Source organism: Pristiophorus japonicus, chromosome 2 (genome assembly GCF_044704955.1).
Source record: "Pristiophorus japonicus isolate sPriJap1 chromosome 2, sPriJap1.hap1, whole genome shotgun sequence".
Classification (NCBI taxonomy): domain Eukaryota; kingdom Metazoa; phylum Chordata; class Chondrichthyes; family Pristiophoridae; genus Pristiophorus; species Pristiophorus japonicus.
The window spans coordinates 328,590,165-328,611,323 of record NC_091978.1 but is presented as its reverse complement, the minus strand read 5'-3'; the positions used below and the strand labels follow the sequence as shown (position 1 = coordinate 328,611,323).

Here is a 21,159-nt window from a genome sequence, read left to right as displayed (position 1 = left end):
ATTATTAAAGAAGCAGTAGCAGGACATTTGGAAAATCAAAATTCGGTCATGCAGAGTCAGCATGGATTTATGAAGGGGAAGTCATGTTTGACAAATTTGCTGGGATTCTTTGAGGATGTAACGAACAGATTGGATAAAGGGGAGCCAGTGGATTTGGTGTATTTGGGCTTCCAGAAGGCATTTGACAAGGTGCCACATAAAAGGTTACTGCACAAGATAAAAGTTCACGGGGTTGGGGGTATTATATTAGCATGGATTGGCTAACGAATAGAAAACAGAGAGTAGGGATAAATGGCTCATTCTCAGATTGTCAATCAGTAACCAGTGGGGTGCCGCAGGGATCAGTGCTGGGACCCCAACTATTTACAATCTATATTAACGACTTGGAGGAAGGGACTGAGTGTAACGTAGCCAAGTTTGCTGACGATACAAAAATGGGAGGAAAAGTAATGTGTGAGGAGAACACAAAAAATCTGCAAAAGGACATATACAGGCTAAGTGAGTGGGCAAAAATTTGGCAGATGGAGTATAATGTTGGAAAGTGTGAGGTCATGCACTTTGGCAGAAAAAAATCAAAGAGCAAGTTATTATTTAAATGGATAAAGATTGCAAAGTGCTGCAGTACAGCAGGACCTGGAGGTACTTGTGCATGAAACACAAAAGATTAGTATGCAGGTACAGCAAGTGATCAGGAAGGCCAATGGAATCTTGGCCTTTATTGCAAAGGGGATGGAGTATAAAAGCAGGGAAGTCTTGCTACATTTGTGCAGGGTATTGGTGAGGCCACACTTGGAATACTGCATGCAGTTTTACGAAAGGATATACTTGCTTTGGAGGCAGTTCAGAGAAGGTTCACAAGGTTGATTCCAGAGATGAGGGGGTTGACTTATGAGGAAAGGTTGAGTATTCAAAAGAATGAGAGGTGATCTTATCGAAAAATATAAGATTATGAGGGGGCTTGACAAGGTGGATGCAGAGAGGATGTTTCCACTGATAGCAGAGACTAGAACTAGAGGGCATGATCTTAGAATAAGGGGCCGCCCATTTAAAACTGAGATGAGGAGAAATTTCTTCTCTTAGAGGGTTGTGGATCTGTGGAATTCGCTGCCTCAGAAAGCTGTGGAAGCTGGGACATTGAATAAATTTAAGTCATAAATAGACAATTTCTTAAACGATAAGGGAATAAGGAGTTATGGGGAGCGGGCGGGGAAGTGGAGCTGAGTCCATGATCAGATCAGCCATGATCGTATTAAATGGCGGAGTAGGCTCGAGGGGCCATATGGCCTACTCCTGCTCTTATTTCTTATGTTCTTATGTTCTGATGTTCAAGGACACTTCAAGGCCTCATTGAAGAAGTACAACATCCCCACCGCCGCCTGGGAATCTCTGGCGCAAGATCGTTCAAAGTGGAAGAGAATAATCCAGGAAGGTCCCGAATACCTCGAGTCTCTTCGATGGGAGCAAGCGGAGATCAAGCGCAAACGGCTGAAGGAGCACATGACAACCCAAGCACTTCAACCAACCGGCCCTTCAACCAACGTCCTTTCAACCACAGTCTGCCCAACCTGTGACAGGGACTGTAGCTCCCGCATCGAACACCTGAGAACTCATTTTTAGTGTGGAAGCAAGTCATCCCCGACTCCGAGGGACTGCCTAAGAAGAAGAAGAGTTCCCTGAACTTGTTCTACCTCCCTTTTTAAATATAGGAATAACATTAGCTGTCTGCCAGTTCTCGGCACTATTCCCTTTTTAATAATATTATATAAATATATAAAACAGTGCCTTTGCTATCTGTTCCAGAGCTTCTTTTAGTATACATGGATATAATCCATATAGACCAGTATCCTCTCTAAGTTTGACTAGTTCATCAATAATCTCTCCTCTTTCTACCTTAAATATTTGCTAGCTTTTTTGATCTCTTCTTCTGTCATGTCCATCCTATCAGTCTCCTTGGTAAATACCAATACAATTTAATTATTCATTATTTCTGCCATTTCTCTGTCACTACTTATGAGTTTATCTTGTGCATCTCTTAGTAGCCCTATCCCTATCCCGGTTATCCTTTTGTTATTTATGTATCTGTCGAATACTTTACTATTCCTTTTTATATTCCTTGATAATTTCATATTGTAATTCCTCTTTGCCTTTCTAATTATTTTTCAGACTTCTTTCTTAAACTCTTCATATTCTCATTTGTCATTCTCTCCTTTGTTCTCTATATACTTAATGTATGCCGTTTTCATTAGTTTCAATTTTGCCTTTATCTCTTTAGGCATCCATGATGTTTCATTATGGATAGTTTGTTCTTGTTTTTTAACAGAATATATTTCTCCTGAACTTTATTGATCATCTTTTAAAATATTTCCCACTGCTGTTCTATCTCTTAGTTTGTCATTATTTTTTTCCGTTTATCTTCCCTAGTTCCATTCTCATCCCCTCAAAATGAGCTTTTGTTCTATAGAGAAGAGGAGACTTCAGAAGAAATATTTTACCCAGTGAGTTGTTAGAACGTGGAACTTGCTACAACATGTTGTAGTTGAGGTGAATAGCATAGATACAATTAACGGGAAGCTAGGTAAATACATGAGGGAGAAAGGAATAGCAGACTGATAGGTTTAAATGAAATAGGGTGGGAGGAGGCTCATGTGGAGCATAAACACCAGCACCTGTGCTGTAAATTCTATGTAAAGGAGCCCGAGCCTGGTCATTCTTTCCTGATAATTGTACCCTCTCAGTTCTGGTATCATCCTTGTAAATCTTTCTTCAATACATCTATATTCTTTTTGTAAAATTGGGACCAGAACTGTACACAGTATTGCAGATGATTGGTACAATGTTAAGTAGCAAAACTTTGCACTGTCTTTGGGGAATTTTTTCAATTGAAGATTTGAAAAAAAAATTATATCCAAAAATAAGGCACTTCTATAAATAAACTACAAGGGGGTTTTGAAATTATTTAGTATAAGTTAATTAGTAAGTTGAACTTATTGGGTATTTCATCAAAATTAACTACTATTAACTAGATAGCTATTTATTGGCTAAATAAAAACATGAAAAAAATTCATTCATGTTCATCAGATGAAAGAGTCTGAAGTCTGAGGTTCAAAGACTGCATTCTTGGATCATATGTTTATTTTTGAGCTGCTTTATTCATCACATGGACATCAAAGTGCTCTTTTTACTCCCACAACTTGCCCTCCTGTCTTCGCGAAAGCTTTCTATGGAATGATCAGACAGATGTCATGAACTGTGAGTGCAAAGCTTCACTGACTTCATTATCCTCTGAATGCCAAGATTTCGGGGTAGATTTGGGGTGTCTGACTGGCAACACGCACTCACTGGCTGCCTGTGAGTGCCAGTGGCTGGCCCTGCGAGGGCTGGGTCTCATCAGCATCAGGCTGGTGGGCAGAAATCAAGAACCCCGGGCAGCTGGCCCAGGGGGAGGGGTTCGATCTCGGGAGTGGGCCTTGGAGCAGCAGTGGCCCGGGTTGATTTTGAGGAACCCGGAGGAGCACCAAAGTGGAAAAGGGAGGTTGTGAAAAAGAAAAAAAGGGGATGGAGAGGAGAGGGGGAAGAGATATGAACAGGGGAAGGAGGGATGAAGGGGAGGAAGAGAAGGAGAGGAATATTGTTCTGTTCTGCATTCAGATCCATTTAAAAAAAAAGTAAACCAAAAATTATGAATAACCTAACTTATGCATTACCCCTTACACATAAAATTATATCACATACAATAGTGCTGAAATAATGATCAAAATTAACATCACTGTACCGGTTTCTGTATCCGACATCATTATAGATGTAAGGACAATAATGGTCGAAGAACTCCACACAGCGGTTAGTTACATGGCAATGTTTGGACCGGAGAGGCTTCACAAGGTGGCAAGTATGGCAAAGCCTGCTCAGAGGGTTCTTTCCCTGTTTCCATTCATCAAAATAAACTGCCTAAAAATACAAATGTTAGTACTCATACCATCAAAAAAAATATTGATAGAAAATACAAACAAAATCAAAAGAATGCTGTAAATACTTAGCACACCCGTCAGCCTCTGTAAGGAGAACGGACAGATTAATGTTTTGGATTTAAGACCCTTTTTCAGTATAACTTGCCTTTTATCTTCACAAATGTTGATGAGCCTGCTATGTATTTCCAGCATTTTCTTTTTGTTTCAAACTTTCGGCATTTTCTTTTACAGAAAATACAAAGAACATTTACCAATTTTTGTACCTGCAGATTTTTTTAAAAATTCAACTAAATTAATCTACAGTGGCATTGAGTTATGGCACAGAACACAATGCATGTTTAATTTAATTTAATTTAATAGTTTCAAATCACCAAATCATTCAGCACTTTAGAATAAGGACAATGAAGTGCATCAACATGTGATGAAACAGAATACTGGCGCTTGGGTATGTTTATATGATTGTCCAACACTGCTAAATTCCCAATTATAGCCTCACTGCTGTAGTGAGCAAGTGTTTTTTCACAGAGAAGGAGGCAAAATTAGTTAGAGAACTCCTTGCAGTTTCTTTTTGTGCACTTCAAAACAGCCAAAATAGGGCATCATTGACTGAAGCCTGAGAACAGGTTGTTGTAGGAACATAGGAACAGGAATAAGTCATTCAGCCCCTCGAGCCCGTTCCACGATTCAAAGAGATCATGGTTGCTCTGTACCTAACTCAATTTAACCATCATTACTCCATATCCCTTGATGCCCTTAACTAACAAAAATCTATTGGTCTCAGTCTTGAACGTTTCAATTGAGCCAGTACTTACAGCCTTTTGGGGAAAAGAGTTCCAGATTTCCTTTGTGCAGAAAACGTTTTCCTGATTTCATTCCTAAAAGGCCTAGCTCTTGTTTTAAGATTATGTACCCTTGTTCTGGATTCTCTCAGCAGAGGAAATGGGGTATATATTGGACCACGTTGCACAAATTTGACAGGTGTAAAACAGATGCAACGAGGGACACCTTTGTGTCCCTAAGACACCTGAAAGATGTCTGATCCAAAATTGGTTTGGACAATTTATCAAGCATTCATGGTGGCCACCTTAAAACAGGTGTTAGGCCTCTTACATATGTAAATGCTTGTATTAGAACTCCTCTTTCCAATTGGGCTGTGCGGGGTAGAGCAGGTGCCGGGCCTACTCTGCTGAGGATTCTTCAGCGGTTGCTGTAGCCTTAGCAGCTTCTGTCACCACAAGTCAGTTTAAAAAAGAATAATTTTTAAAACGTTCATGCCAGCGAGACAAGCGGCCTGCAATTTAGCTGCCTATGGAGGTGTGACAGGCGGCGATAGCTCACGCATTGAGTATTAATGAGACCCAAGGACCAATTTCAGGTTGTCCTCGGGCTTTCCGATTGGGGCACGCACTCTGTGCACAGCCCATTTCAGGTCTGAAAACGGGCCTAAAGTAATTTCACCCCCACTGTTTCTCTGTATCTGCCCGAGTGAATCTCTTTATCATTTTAACCTCCTAACTTAGATCACCATGCAATCTTCTAAACTAAAAAGAATGCAATCTGTCCTCAATATTTAACCCTTTAGTGTCAGCTGTGGCTCAGTGGGTCGCACACTCGCCTCTGAGTCAGAAGGTTGTGGGTTCAAGTCCCACTCCAGGGACTTGAGCACAAAAAAAATCTAGGTTGACACTTCAGTGCAGTGCTGAGGGAGTGTTGCACTGTCAGAGGTGCCATCTTTTGGATTAAACCGAGGCCCTGTCTGCTCTCTCAAGTGGATGGAAAAGATCCCATGGCAGTATTTCGAAGAAGAGCAGGGGAATTATCCCCGGTGTCCTGGCCAATATTTATCCCTCAATCAACATAACAAAAAAAACAGATTATCTGGTCATTATCACATTGCTGTTTGTGGGAGCGTGCTTGTGCGCAAATTGGCTGCTGCGTTTCCTACATTACAACAGTGACTACACTCTAAAAGTACTTCATTGGCTGTAAAGCGCTTTGAGACATCTGGGTCGTGAAAGGCGCTATATAAATCGAAGTCTTTCTTTCCTTCTTTAAGCCTTTGTACCATTCTGGTGAATTTGAGCTCTGACCACCCCCTCCAAGGACAATATATCTTTCCTGAGGTTTCGTGCCCAAAACCGTATGCAAAACTACAAATGGGATCTGACCAAGGCTCTGTACAACTGAAGCATCACTTTCTCATTTTTGTATCCCAGCCCCCATGATATAAGAGCCAACGTTCCATTAGCTTTACATAAGAACATAAGAAATAGGAGCAGGAGTAGGCCATTCGGCCTCTTGAGCCTGTTCCGCCATTTAATATCATGGCTGATCTGATCACGGACTCAGCTCCACTTCCCTGCCCGCTCCCCATAACCCCTTATCATTTAAGAAACTGTCTATTTCTGTCATAAATTTATTCAATGTCCCAGCTTCCACAGCTTTCTGAGGCAGCGAATTCCACAGATTAACAACCCTCTGAGAGAAGAAATTTCTCCTCATCTGTTTTAAATGGGCGGCCCCTTATTCTAAGATTATGCGCTCTAGTTCGAGTCTCAGTAGAAACATCCTCTCTGCATCCACCTTGTCAAACCCCCTCATAATCTTATACATTTCGATAAGATCACCTCTCATTCTTTTGAATTCCAATAAGTAGAGGCCCAACCTACTCAACCTTTCCTCATAAGTCAACCCCCTCATCCCCGGAATCAACCTAGTGAACCTTCTCTGAACTGCCTCCAAAGCAAGTATATCCTTTCGTAAATATGGAAATCAAAACTGCACTCAGTATTCCAGGTGTGGCCTCACCAATACCTTATATAGCTGTAGCAAGACTTCCCTGCTTTTATACTCCAACCCTTTGCAATAAAGGCCAAGATACCATTGGCCTTCCTGATCACTTGCTGTTTCATGCACAAGTACCCCCAGGTCCCGCTGTACTGCGGCACTTTGCAATCTTTCTGCATTTAAATAATAACTTGCTCTTTGATTTTGTTCTGCCAAAGTGCATGGCCTCACACTTTCCAACATTATACTCCATCTGCCAAATTTTTGCCCACTCACTTACCTGTCTATGTCCTTTTGCAGATTTTTTGTGTCCTCCTCACACATTGCTTTTCCTCCCTTCTTTGCATCATCAGCAAACTTGGCTATGTTACACTCAGTCCCTCCTTCCAACTCATTTATATAGATTGTAAATAGTTGGGGTCCCAGCACTGATCCCTGTGGCACCCCACTAGTTACTGGTTGTCAACCAGAGAATGAACCATTTATCCCGACTCTCTGTTTTCTGTTAGTTAGCCAATCCTCTATCCATGCTTATATATTACCCCCAACCCTGTGAACTTTTATCTTGTGTAGTAACCTTTTATGTGGCACCTTGTCAAATGTCTTCTGGAAGTCCAAGTACACCACATTCACTAGTTCCCCTTTATCCACCCTGTTCGTTACATCCTCAAAGAACTCCAGCAAATTGCTTTTTATACCTGCACACTAGTTTTTAGTGATCTGTGCAGATGGATGCATACATTTCATTGTTCCTTCACAGCTCCTAGTTTCTCACCATTAGAAAAATATTCTGATTTATCTTTCTTGCATCCAAAGTGGATGACCTCACATTTACCCGCATTGAACTCCATTTGCCATACTTTTATCTACTCACTTAATCTGTCTATGTCATTTTGTCTACGCAATGTACCATACCTCCGAACTTAGTGTCACCTGCAAACTTGAATATACAGCTCTGTATTCCTTCATTACAATCATTAATATATATGGTGAAAAGCTAAGGCTCCACCACTTGTCACATCCCGCCAATCAAACACCATTCATTTCATCCTACCTTACAATCAATTACTGACCCATGTCACAAGATTCCTACAATTCGTTACACTTTTATTTTTGCTAACAATTGCTTGTGAGGAACTTTATCAAATGCCTTCAAGAAGTTCATATCAGACAACATCCAGAGAAAATCTCTTATTCACCATGCTCTTAAACTCTGTTTATATCTTGAATAAAGAGTCAGATTAGATACTGCAAGCTCAAAGTAAGGTGTGACCGTAGTCCTTTATTACAGATCTAAGAGTGCCTTTCCGGCCTGTGAGGCCTCCTTATATACAGGTGCTCCCAAGGGATTGTGGGATCCCTTGGGACTCCAGGGGATAAGCCCTCTGGTTGTTAGACATGGTATTTACAGGTTTACATACATAACAACACTCCCCCCCCCCCCAAAGTCAATAATGTAACTATTTATAATGTGAGTCGATCTGGGGCCTTCCTTTCCCTGGTTGATCGTCTCGGTGCAAATGCTGGTTTTAGTGAGTCGTTAGTTGGGCCCTTGCTGGGCTGCTGTGCAGCTGGCCTTGTTCTGGATAGTCCGTAAATCTGAGTTTGGTTTGGTCCAAGTGTTTCCTGCAGGTGAGTCCATTTGAGAGTTTGACCACAAACACCCTACTCCCCTCTTTGGCCAAAACGGTGCCAGGAAGCCACTTGGGACCTTGTCCATAGCTCAACACAAATACAGGATCATTTATCTCAATTTCGCGTGACACATTTGCGCGATCATGGTATGTATTCTGTTGAAGCCGCCTGCTCTCTACCTGTTCGTGTAGATCAGGATGGACTAACAAGAGCCTTGTCTTAAGTGCCCTTTTCATGAGCAGCTCAGTGGGAGGGACCCCAGTGAGCGAGTGGGGTCTTGTGCGGTAACTAAGCAGGACTCGGGATAAGCGAGTCTACAGTGAGCCTCCAGTTACCCTTTTCAAGCTCTGCTTGATTGTTTGAACTGCTCATTCTGCCTGACCGTTGGACGCTGGTTTAAACGGGGCAGATGTGACATGTTTGATCCCATTGCAGGTCATGAACTCCTTGAACTCGGCACTGGTAAGGCACGGCCCATTGTCACTCACAAGGACATCAGGCAGGCCGTGCGTGGCAAACATGGCCCGTAGGCTTTCAATGATGGCAGCGGACATGCTTGCCGACATTATCACACATTCAATCCACTTGGAGTATGCATCTACAACCACTAAGAACATTTCTCCCAAGAATGGGCCTGCATAGTCGACATGGACCCTGGGCCACAGTTTGGAGGGCCAGGACCATCAACTTAGTGGCGCCTCACTGGGTGCATTGCTTAACTGTGAACATGTATTACATTTGTGCTGCAGGACTCTAAGTCTGCATCGATACCGGGCCACCACACATGGGATCTGGCTATCGCTTTCATCATTACGATGCCTGGGTGGGTGCTGTGGAGATCACTAATGACAGTGTCCCTGCCCTTTTTTCGCACCACTACCCGATTACCCCATAGGAGGCAGTCTGCCTGTATAGACATTTCATCTCTACACTGCCGGTACAGCTTTATTTCTTCCTGCATCTCTAATGGGATACTAGACCAACTCCCGTGGAGCACACAGTTTTTTACTAAGGACAGTAAGGGTTCCTGGCTCGTCCAGGTTCTAATCTGTTGGGCGGTAACAGGTGATTGCTCACTGTCAAATGCTTCCATTACTATAATTAAATCTGCGGGCTGTGCCATCTCCACCTCTGTGGTGGGCAATGACAGCCTACTGAGAGCATTGGCACAGTTTTCTGTGCCTGGCCTGTGGCGGATGGCGCAGTTGTATGCGGAAATGTGAGCGCCCATCTCTGGATGCAGGCCAATGCATTCGTATTTATCCCCTTGCTTTCAGAAAAGAGAGATATAAGTGGTTTATGGTCGATTTCCAATTCAAATTTGGGCCTGAAAAGATATTGATGCATTTTCTTTAGCCGTAAACACATGCTAATGTTTCTTTTTCGATCATACATCATACTGTAGGCCCTTTCAGCCTTAGACAGTCTTCTGGATGCATAAGCAACTGGTTGCAATTTCCCAAATTCATTAGCTTGTTGCAATACACACCCGACCCCGTACGACGATACATCACATGGTAGTACCAACCGCGTACAACACAAGAAATTTGTTTGAACATAACAGCTTCCTAGCTTTCTCAAAGGCATTTTCTTGGCTTTTACCCCATACCCGTTCATCTCCTGTACGCAGTAAAGAGTGCAGGGGTTCTAACAATGTGCTAAGTCCCGGCAAGAAGTTACCAAAATAGTTCAGGAGTCCTAGAAACGACCGCAGCTCCGTCACGTTCTGTAGTCTCGGTGCGTTCTTGATTGCCTCTGTCTTCGAATCGGTGGGCCTGATGCCGTCCGGCACGATTCTTCTCCCCAGGAACTCCACTTCAAGCACCAGGAAAACGCACTTCGAGTGTTTTAGCCTGAGCCCCACACGATTGAGCCGACTAAGAACCTCCTCCAGGTTCTGCAAGCGCTTGACGGTGTTCCGACATGTAACTAAGATGTCGTCCTGGAAGACCACAGTGCGCGGGACCGACTTCAGCAAGCTTTCCATGTTCCTCTGGAATATTGCTGCGGCCAATCAAATCCCAAACGGGCATCTGTTGTAAATGAAGAGACCTTTGTGCATGTTGATGCAGGTGAGGCCCTTCGATGATTCCTCCAGCTCCTGTAGACCGAGGTCAAGTCCAGTTTCGTGAATGTTTTTGTTGTGTATCTGTAAAGCATGCACTCCCATGTTCCACCACCAGAGAGCGCATCCCCTGAAGTCCCAAGGGATCCCAGCATTCCTTGGGAGCATTGTATATAAGCCGGCCCCTAAGGTCTGTTACTCACTCTGGAGTGTCTTAATAAAGACTGAGATCACTGTTACTTTAACCTCCCTGTGTGCAGTCTCATCTGCATTAGGAACACAACAACTGGCGATGAAGACACAAATCCAACGCAAACATGCAGCAAACTGTGGGCATCCTGGAGAAGTTCTCGGAGGGTGAGGACTGGGAAGCCTATGTCGAACGGTTACACCAGTACTTTGTAGCCAACGAGCTGGACGGAGAAGAAACTGCTGCAAAAAGGAGAGCGGTCCTCCTTACAGTCTGCGGGGCACCGACCTACAGCCTCATGAAGAACCTTCTGGCTCCGGTGAAACCCACAGCTAAGTCGTATGAGCAGCTGTGCACACTGGTTTGGGTGCATTTTAACCCGAGGGAGAGCGTGCTGATGGTGAGGTATCGGTTCTATACGTACCAGCGATCTGAAGGTCAGGAAGTGGCGAGCAACGTCGCCGAGCTAAGGCGACTTGCAGGACAATGTGAGTTTGATGGCTACCTGGAACAAATGCTCAGAGACTTTTTTGTACTGGGCATTGGCCACGAGACCATCCGACAAAAACTTTTGACTGTAGAGACACCAACCCTCAGTAAGACCATTGCGATAGCACAGGCGTTTATGTCTACCAATGATAACACCAAACAAATCTCTCAGCACACAATGTTCATAAATTAACTGGAACTGTGTTTGCGAGCAGAAATGTACAGGGCAGAAACCATGAGTCTGCAACTGCCAGCAGGCCTCAGGTGACCCAGATGACTCAAGAGTCCGCAACAAAGGATGAATGCAAGGCAATTCACACCTTGTTGGCGTTGTTGAGGCTTCCATTCAGCCTATTCATGCTGCTTCAAAGGGTATGTTTGCAAGCTCTGCAAAACCTGCTAACCACCACGTGGCAGAGGAAGATCGGTCCATGGTGGACCAAAGCAATTTCGAGCCTCAGAGAGGAGGCAGATGCTGAAGTACACGGAGTGCACACATTTTTGATGAAATGTCCACTTATAATGCTAAACGTAAAATTGAATGGCTTACCCGTAACCATGGAACTGGACATTGGTGCTAGCCAATCCATCATGAGTAAAAAGAAGTTTGAGAGACGGTAGTGCAACAAGGCACTCAGACCAGCCCTGAGCCCCATCCACCTGAAACCGAGAACGTATATCAAAGAGCTTATCACTGTCCTGGGCAGCGCCATAGTCAAGGTTACCTATGAAGGCACGGTGCACGAACTGCCACTCTGGATTGTCCCGGGCGATGGCCCACACTGCTTGGAAGGAGCTGGCTGGGCAAAATCCGCTGGAACTGGGATGACATCCGAGTGCTATCACATGTTGATGAGGCCTCATGTACCCAGGTTCTTAACAAATTTCCTTCCCTTTTTGAGCCAGGCATTGGAAACTTTTCCGGGGCGAAGGTGCGGATCCACTTGGTCCCAGAGGCACGACCCATTCACCACAAGGTGCGAGCGGTACCTCACATGATGAGGGAGAGAGTGGAAATCGAGCTGGACAGGCTGCAACGCGAGGGCATCATCTACCCTGTGGAATTCAGCGAGTGGGCCAGCCCTATTGTTCCAGTACACAAAAGTGATGGCATGGTCAGGATTTACGGCGATTATAAAGTAACTATTAATTGTTTCATGCTACACGACCAATACCCATTACCTAAGGCAGACAACCTATTTGCAACGCTGGCAGGAGGCAAGACGTTCACCAAGCTTGACCTGACTTCGGCCTACATGACGCAGGAGCTGGAGGAGTCTTCGAAGGGCCTCACCTGCATCAACACGCACAAGGGACTGTTCATCTACAACAGATGCCCGTTTGGAATTCGGTCAGCTGCAGCGGTCTTCCAGAGAAACATGGAGAGCCTACTCAAGTCGGTACCACGCACGGTGGCTTTTCAAGACGACATATTGGTCACGGGTCGGGACACCGTCGAGCACCTAGAAAAGCTGGAGGAGGTCCTCCAGCGACTGGATCGCGTAGGGCTGCGGCTGAAGAGGTTGAAATGAGTCTTCATGGCAACAGAATTGGAGTTTTTAGGGAGAAAGTTCGCAGCGGATGGCATTCGGCCCACAGACGCCAAGACAGAGGCTATCAGGAACGCGCCCAGGCCACAGAACGTCACGGAGCTGCGGTCGGTCCTGGGACTCCTCAACTATTTTGGTAACTTCCTACAGGGGTTAAGCACCCTCTTAGAGCCCTTACATCTGTTATTACATAAAGGTGAGAACTGGGACTGGGGAAAAAACAAGTAATTGCTTTTGAGCAAGCTAGAAACATTTTATGCTCCAACAAGCTGCTTGTATTGTATAACCGTGTAAAAGACTCGTGCTAATATGTGATGCGTCGTCGTACGGAGTCGGGTGTCTATTACAACAAGCTCACGTTGCAGGGAAGTTGCAACCTGTCGCCTATGCATCCAGGAGCTTGTCTAAGGCTGAGAGGGCCGACAGCATGATTGAGAAAGAGGCATTAGCATGTGTGTTCGGGGTAAAGAAAATGCATCAGTACCTGTTTGGCTTCAAATTTGAGCTGGAAACTGATCACAAGCCCCTCATATCCCTGTTCGCTGAAAACAAGGGAATAAATACTAATGCCTCAGCCCGCATACAAAGGTGGGCACTCGTGCTATCAGTGTATAACTATACCATCCGCCACAGGCCAGGCACCGAGAACTGTGCGGATGTTCTCAGTCGGCTACCATTGCCCACCACGGGGGTGGAAATGGTGCAGCCTGCAAACTTGTTGATGGTCATGGAAGTGTTTGAAAATGATAAATCACCCGTCACGGCCCGCCAGATTAGGACTTGGACCAGCCAAGATCCTCTGCTGTCCCTAGTAAAAAACTGTGTACTACATGGGAGCTGGGCCAGCATCTCCGTTGAAATGCAAGAGCTAATCAAGCCATTCCAGCGGCGAAAGGACAAGCTGGCCATTCAGGCAGATTGCCTGTTGTGGGGTAACCGCGTAGTGCTACCCAAAAAGGGCAGGGAGACGTTCATCTCGGATCTCCACAGCACACACCCGGGTATAGTAATGGCGAAAGCGATAGCCAGATCCCACGTGTGGTGGCCCGGTATCGACTCTGACTTAGAGTCAGTTGAGCAACGCGCCCAGAGAGGCACCACTAAGTTTGTGGTCCTGGCCCTCCAGACCATGGTCGAGGATCCATGTCGACTATCCGGGCCCGTTTCTCGGTAAAATGTTCCTGGTGGTGGTGGATGCTTTTTCAAAATAGATTGAATGTGAAATAATGTCAGGAAGCACCGCCACCGCTACCATTGAAAGCCTGAGGGCCATGTTTACCACCCATGGCCTGCCTGACATACTGGTCAGTGACAACGGGCCATGTTTCACCAGTGCTGAATTTAAAGAATTCATGACCCGCAATGGGATCAAACATGTCACCTCGGCCCCGTTTAAACCAGCCTCTAATGGGCAGGCAGAGCGGACAGTACAAACAATCAAACAGAGCCTCAAACGAGTCACAGAAGGCTCACTCCAAACCCGCCTGTCCCGAGTACTGCTCAGCTACCGCACGAGACCCCACTTGTTCACAGGGGTGCCCCCGGCTGAGCTACTCATGAAAAGGACACTTAAAACCAGACTCTCGCTGGTTCACCCCAACCTCCATGATCAGGTAGATAGAGCAGGCGGCAGCAACAAAATGTAAACGATGGTCGCGCCACTGTGTCACGGGAAATTCATCTGAATGACCCTGTGTATGTACCAAACTATGGACATGGTCCCAAGTGGATCGCGGGCACGGTGATAGGTAAAGAAGGGAATAGGGTGTTTGTAGTCAAACTAGACAATGGACAAATTTGCAGAAAGCACCTGGACCAAACGAGGCTGTGGATCACAGACTGCCCTGAACAACCCACAGCAGACACCACCTTTTCCGAGCCCACAACACACACCCAAAGGATCAACGACACCATGCCGGACCAGGAAATCAAACCCATCACGCCCAACAGCCCAGCAAGGCCAGGCTCACCCAGCAGCCCTGCAGGGCCAACAACACGCCAGCCCAGCGAGGGCACAGCCAACACACCAGAACAGACATTTGTATCGAGGCAATCCACCAGGGAAAGAAAAGCTCCTGACCGTCTCACCTTGTAAATAGTTTTCACTTTGACTTTGCGGGGGGGGGGGGGGGAGTGATGTTGTGTATCTGTAAAGCATGCACTCCCATGTTTCGCCACCAGGGAGCGCATCCCCTGAAGTCCCAAGGGATCCCAGCATCCCTTGGGAGCACTGTATGTAAGCTGGCCCCTGAGGCCTGTTACTCACTCTGGAGTGTCTTAATAAAGACTGAGGTCACTGTTGCTTTAAACACCCTGTGTGCAGTCTCATCTGTGTTAGGAACACAACAGTTCTCCCTCCCACCAGCGTCACAAATAGGTCATCTGCTTTTGGTAGCGGATATTGATCCTGCAGTGAGAAATGATTGATAGTTACTTTGTATTCACCACAGATTCTTACGGTGCTGTCTCCCTTAAGGACTGGCACAATCGGAGTGGCCCACTCATTGAATTTGATCGGCGAAATGATGCCCTCTCGTTGCAGCCTGTCCAACTCGATCTCCACTCTCTCTCTCATCATGTAAGGTTCTGCTCTCGCCTTGTGATGGATGAGTCGCGCCCCCGGAATCAAATGGATCAGCACTTTTGCTCTTTGGAACTTCCCGATGCCTGGTTCGAACAGCGAGGGGAACTTGTTTCGGACCTGGGCACATGACGGACGAAAGCACTCAGATGTCGTCCCAGTTCCAGTGCTTCTTTCCCACTCAGCTCCTGCCTAACAGCGTGGGGCCATTGCCCGGTACCACCCAGAGTGGTAACTCGTGCACCGCTCAATCATAGGAGACCTTTACGGTAGCATTGCCGATTACGGGAATCAGTTCCTTTGTGTACGTTCTCAGTTTAGTACGAATGGGAGTCAGGACTGGCCTTGAGGCCTTGCTGCACCACAAGTTATCGAAAGTCTTTTTGCTCATTATGGACTGGCTTGTGCCCTTGTCCAGCTCCATGGACACCGGGAGTCCATTTAGATCAACCTTCAGCATTATCAGGGGACACTTTGTGGTAAATGTATGCACCCCATATACCTCTGCCTCCTCGGTCTGAAGCTCTGGTTCATCGTGATCCACCATGTATCTGTCCTCCTCTAAAAATGGTGATTTGCAGGATTAGCAGCTCGCCTACACATGCGTTGGAGGTGTCCCATTGTCTCACAGCCCTTGCAAACGTATCCTTTGAAGTGGCATGAATGGAAACGATGATCACCCCCGCAGCTCCAACAAGGTGTTAATGGCCTTGTATTCACCACCCTTGATGGTGGACTCTGAGACATCTGTGGATGTGCAGCTGCAGGCGTGTGAGTCCTGCCCTGTACATTTCGATTCGAAAACAACGTTACTTTGTTCACAGTGCTTGCAGCAGCACCAGTATGCTGAGAAATTTGTTTGGTATTGTCACAGGTGGCGATAAACACCTGGGCTATCGCTATGGCTTTACTCAAGATTGGGGTCTCTGCAGTCAAAAGTTTGTGAAGTATTACTTCATGGCCAATGCCAAGTACAAAGAAGTCCCTGAGCATGTGCTCCAAGTGTCCTTCAAATTCGCAATGTCCTGCAAGGCGCCTTAGCTCGGCGACGTAGCTCGCCACTTCCTGGCCTTCAGACCTCTTGTACGTGTAGAATCGATACCTTGCCACAGAACGCTTTCCGTCGAGTTTAGATGTTCCTGGACCAGTGTGCACAACTCATCGTACGACTTGTCTGTGGGTTTCACTGGAGCGAGTAGGTTTTTCATGTGGCCATACGTTGATGCCCTGCAAACGGTGAAGAGGATCGCCCTTCGTTTGCCAGTGTTCGCTTCTCCTTCCAGCTCGTTGGCCACAAATTATTGGTCGAGCCGCTCCACGAAGATTTCCCAATCATCTCCCTCTGAAAATTTCTCCAGGATTCCCACGGTTCTCTGCATTGTTGCGGTGGGGTTCATCATCTGTATCTCATCGCCAGTTGTTATGTCTTGAATAAAGAGTCAGATGAGATACTACAGGCTCAAAGTAAGGTGTGACTGTAGTCCTTTATTACAGATCTCAGAGTGCCTCTCCGGCCTGTGAGGCCTCCTTATATACAGGTGCTCCCAAGGGATTGTGGGATCCCTTGGGACTCCAGGGGATAAGCCCTCTGGTGGTTAGACATGGTATTTACAGGTTTACATTCATAACAAACTCCTCAAAAAATTCATCTAGATTAGTCAGACATGACCTACCCTGTAATTATTAAAAAAGTAAAATCATTATGCACTTAAACATGTTTCACTTCCTTGCACTTGGGAGAGGCTAATCAGATATCTGTGTACTGCAAAAATAAAGTCAGAACATTTAAAACTAGTCATTTTGTCAGGAGGTATGGACCAGCCCTGAGTCAGATTCTCTCTGAAGATATATTTGCCACAACTCGACTGTTAAGGACTCACTGCAAAGGCACTGCTGCTGGCTAGATGAAGTGAAGGACCGCAACAACTTCACATGAATGACAACAATAACAACGAAGAAGAATTACTGAAATATTTCACCAAATATCCTGAAGTCGACATTTATAAACTGATATATGACCACGAAGGTTTATATTTATGTATTTATGATAATTATGCATAATTTCATCAAAATAAACAAAGATAGTGGTGTGGTGTGAGAGTTAAATGTGATGGGTTGGATATTAAACCAGAAATCCATTGAGGTAAATTATAGTTTGGTTTGGCAGGAGGCAGAGGTTTGTGGATTTCTGGAAAAGGCAAAAATCTCAAGAGGCCTTTATATTATGGTTGAGAGCTTCTCTGTTTTAGTGTGAAGCAGATTGCATTAAAAGATTGCAGTGAAGTATTGGATCTGAGTTCCCTCCCGTTGTTGGGAGTTTTGGGTGCTTCTGGGGCAGCGAGGATGTCTGGCCATGATTGGTCAATGATTAGCTGTAGGTTGCTACTGAATAATTGAATGACACGAATAATGGATTATAAAAGCCATGATTCGATTCTAAAAGTTATAAACACTGCAGGTTTATAGTTCAGGTAAAACAAGAAGTGGCAAAGATTGGTTTAAAATTAAACTTTTGGACTATTGCAGAATTTCTGAAAAGCAGACTCTGTGCTGTTGGGCCTTGCAACTCTGATGGGTGTCCTTTAACTTCATAGAAACATAGAAACATAGAAAATAGGTGCAGGAGTAGGCCATTCGGCCCTTAGAGTCTGCATCATTCAATATGATCATAGAAACATAGAAACATAGAAAATAGGTGCAGGAGCAGGCCATTCAGCCCTTCTAGCCTGCACCGCCATTCAATGAGTTCATGGCTGAACATGAAACTTCAGTACCCCCTTCCTGCTTTCTCGCCATAACCCTTGATCCCCCGAGTAGTAAGGACTTCATCTAACTCCCTTTTGAATATATTTAGTGAATTGGCCTCAACTACTTTCTGTGGTAGAGAATTCCACAGGTTCACCACTCTCTGGGTGAAGAAGTTTCTCCTCATCTCGGTCCTAAATGGCTTACCCCTTATCCTCAGACTGTGACCCCTGGTTCTGGACTTCCCCAACATTGGGAACATTCTTTCTGCATCTAACCTGTCTAAACCCGTCAGAATTTTAAACGTTTCTATGAGGTCCCCTCTCATTCTTCTGAACTCCAGTGAATACAAGCCCAGTTGATCCAATCTTTCTTGATAGGTCAGTCCCGCCATCCCGGGAATCAGTCTGGTGAACCTTCGCTGCACTCCCTCAATAGCAAGAATGTCCTTCCTCAAGTTAGGAGACCAAAACTGTACACAATACTCCAGGTGTGGCCTCACCAAGGCCCTGTACAACTGTAGCAACACCTCCCTGCCCCTGTATTCAAATCCCCTCGCTATGAAGGCCAACATGCCATTTGCTTTCTTAACCGCCTGCTGTACCTGCATGCTAACCTTCAATGACTGATGTACCATGACACCCAGGTCTCGTTGCACCTTCCCTTTTCCTAATCTGTCACCATTCAGATAATAGTCTGTCTCTCTGTTTTTACCACCAAAGTGGATAACCTCACATTTATCCACATTATACTTCATCTGCCATGCATTTGCCCACTCACCTAACCTATCCAAGTCACTCTGCAGCCTAATAGCATCCTCCTCGCAGCTCACACTGCCACCCAACTTAGTATCATCCGCAAATTTGGAGATACTGCATTTAATCCCCTCGTCTAAATCATTAATGTACAATGTAAACAGCTGGGGCCCCAGCACAGAACCTTGCGGCACTCCACTAGTCACTGCCTGCCATTCTGAAAAGTACCCGTTTACTCCTACTCTTTGCTTCCTGTCTGACAACCAGTTCTCAATCCACGTCAGCACACTACCCCCAATCCCATGTGCTTTAACTTTGCACATTAATCTCTTGTGTGGGACCTTGTCGAAAGCCTTCTGAAAGTCCAAATATACCACATCAACTGGTTCTCCTTTGTCCACTTTACTGGAAACATCCTCAAAAAATTCCAGAAGATTTGTCAAGCATGATTTCCCTTTCACAAATCCATGCTGACTTGGACCTATCATGTCACCATTTTCCAGATGCACTGCTATGACATCCTTAATAATTGATTCCATCATTTTACCCACTACTGAGGTCAGGCTGACCGGTCTATAATTCCCTGTTTTCTCTCTCCCTCCTTTTTTAAAAAGTGGGGTTACATTGGCTACCCTCCACTCCATAGGAACTGATCCAGAGTCAATGGAATGATCATGCAACTTCAGTACCCTATTCCTGCTTTCTCGCCATACCCCTTGATCCCTTTAGCCATAAGGGGCACATCTAACTCCCTTTTGAACATATCTAACGAACTGGCCTCAACAACGTTCTGTGGTAGGGAATTCCACAGGTTCATAATTCTCTGAGTGAAGAAGTTTCTCCTCATCTCGGTCGTAAATGGCTTACCCCTTATCCTTAGACTGTGACCCCTGGTTCTGGACTTTCCCAATATCGGGAACATTCTTCTTGCATCTAACCTGTCCAATCCTGTCAGAATTTTATATGTTTCTATGAGATCCCCTCTTATTCTTCTAAATTCCAGTGAATATAAGCCTAGTCGATCCAGTCTTTGTTCATATGTTAGTCCTGCCATCCCGGGAATCAGTCTGGTGAACCTTCGCTGCACTCCCTCAATAGCAAGAATGTCCTTCCTCAGATTAGGAGATCAAAACTGTACACAATACTCCAGGTGTGGTCTCACCAAGGCCCTGTACAACTGCAGTAAGACCTCCCTGCTCTTATACTCAAATCCTCTCGCTATGAAAGCCAACATGCCATTTGCCTTCTTCACCGCCTGTTGTACCTGCATACCAACTTTCAATGACTGATGTACCATGACACCCAGTTCTCATTGCACCTCCCCTTTTCCTAATCTGTCACCATTCAGATAATATTCTGCGTTCCTGTTTTTGCCACCAAAGTGGATAACCTCACATTTATCTACATTATACTGCAACTGCCATGCATTTGCCCACTCACCTAACCTGTCCAAGTCACCCTGCAGCCTCTTAGCATCCTCCTCACAGCTCACACTGCCACCCAGCTTAGTGTCATCTGCAAACTTGGAGATATTACATTCAATTCCTTCATCCAAATCATTAATGTATATTGTAAATAGCTGGAATCCCGGCACTGAACCTTGCAGTATCCCATTAGTCACTGCCTGTATTCTGAAAAGGACCTGTTTATTCCTACTCTTTGCTTCCTGTCTGCCAACCAGTTCTCTATCCACGTCAATACATTATCCCCACTACCATGTGCTTTAATTTTGCACACTAATTTCTTGTGTGGGACCTTGTCAAAAGTCTTTTGAAAGTCCAAATACACCACATCCACTGGTTCTCCTTTGTCCACTCTACTAGTTATATCCTCAAAAAATTCTAGAAGATTTGTCAAGCATGATTTCCCTTTCATAAATCCATGCTGACTTGGACCGATCCTGTCACTGCTTTCCAAATGCGCTGCTATTACATCTTTAATAATTGATTCCAACATTTTCCCCACTACCGATGTCAGGCTAACTGGTCTTTAATTCCCTGTTTTCTCTCTTCCTCCTTTTTTAAAAAGTGGGGTTACATTAGCTATCCTCCAATCCATAGGAACTGATCCAGAGTCTATAGACGGTTGGAAAATGACCACCAATACATCCACTATTTCTAGGGCCACTTCCTTAAGTACTCTGGGATGCAGACTATCAGGGGATTTATCGGCCTTCAATCCCATAAATTTCCCTAACACAATTTCCTGACTAATAATGATTTCCTTCGGAGCCTCTTCTCGCTAGACTCTCGGTCCCCTAGTATTTCCGGAAGGTTATTTGTGTCTTCCTTAGTGAAGACAGAACCAAAGTATTTGTTCAATTGGTCTGCCATTTCTTTGTTCGCCATTATAAATTCACCTGATTCTGACTGCAAGGGACCTACATTTGTCTTTATT

The 21,159-nt window shown here is 45.1% G+C and overlaps 1 protein-coding gene across 1 annotated transcript in view; it reads right to left on the bottom strand.

Annotated features, from left to right (window-relative positions):
* The window catches only part of LOC139231302 (uncharacterized), a 209,311-nt gene that overhangs the window by 26,992 nt on the left and 161,160 nt on the right, over positions 1-21,159 (bottom strand). The window contains exon 8 of the mRNA XM_070862502.1: positions 3,773-3,945. Within this exon, the coding sequence (XP_070718603.1) occupies positions 3,773-3,945 (173 nt within the window). The remainder of the gene's footprint in view (positions 1-3,772; positions 3,946-21,159) is intronic.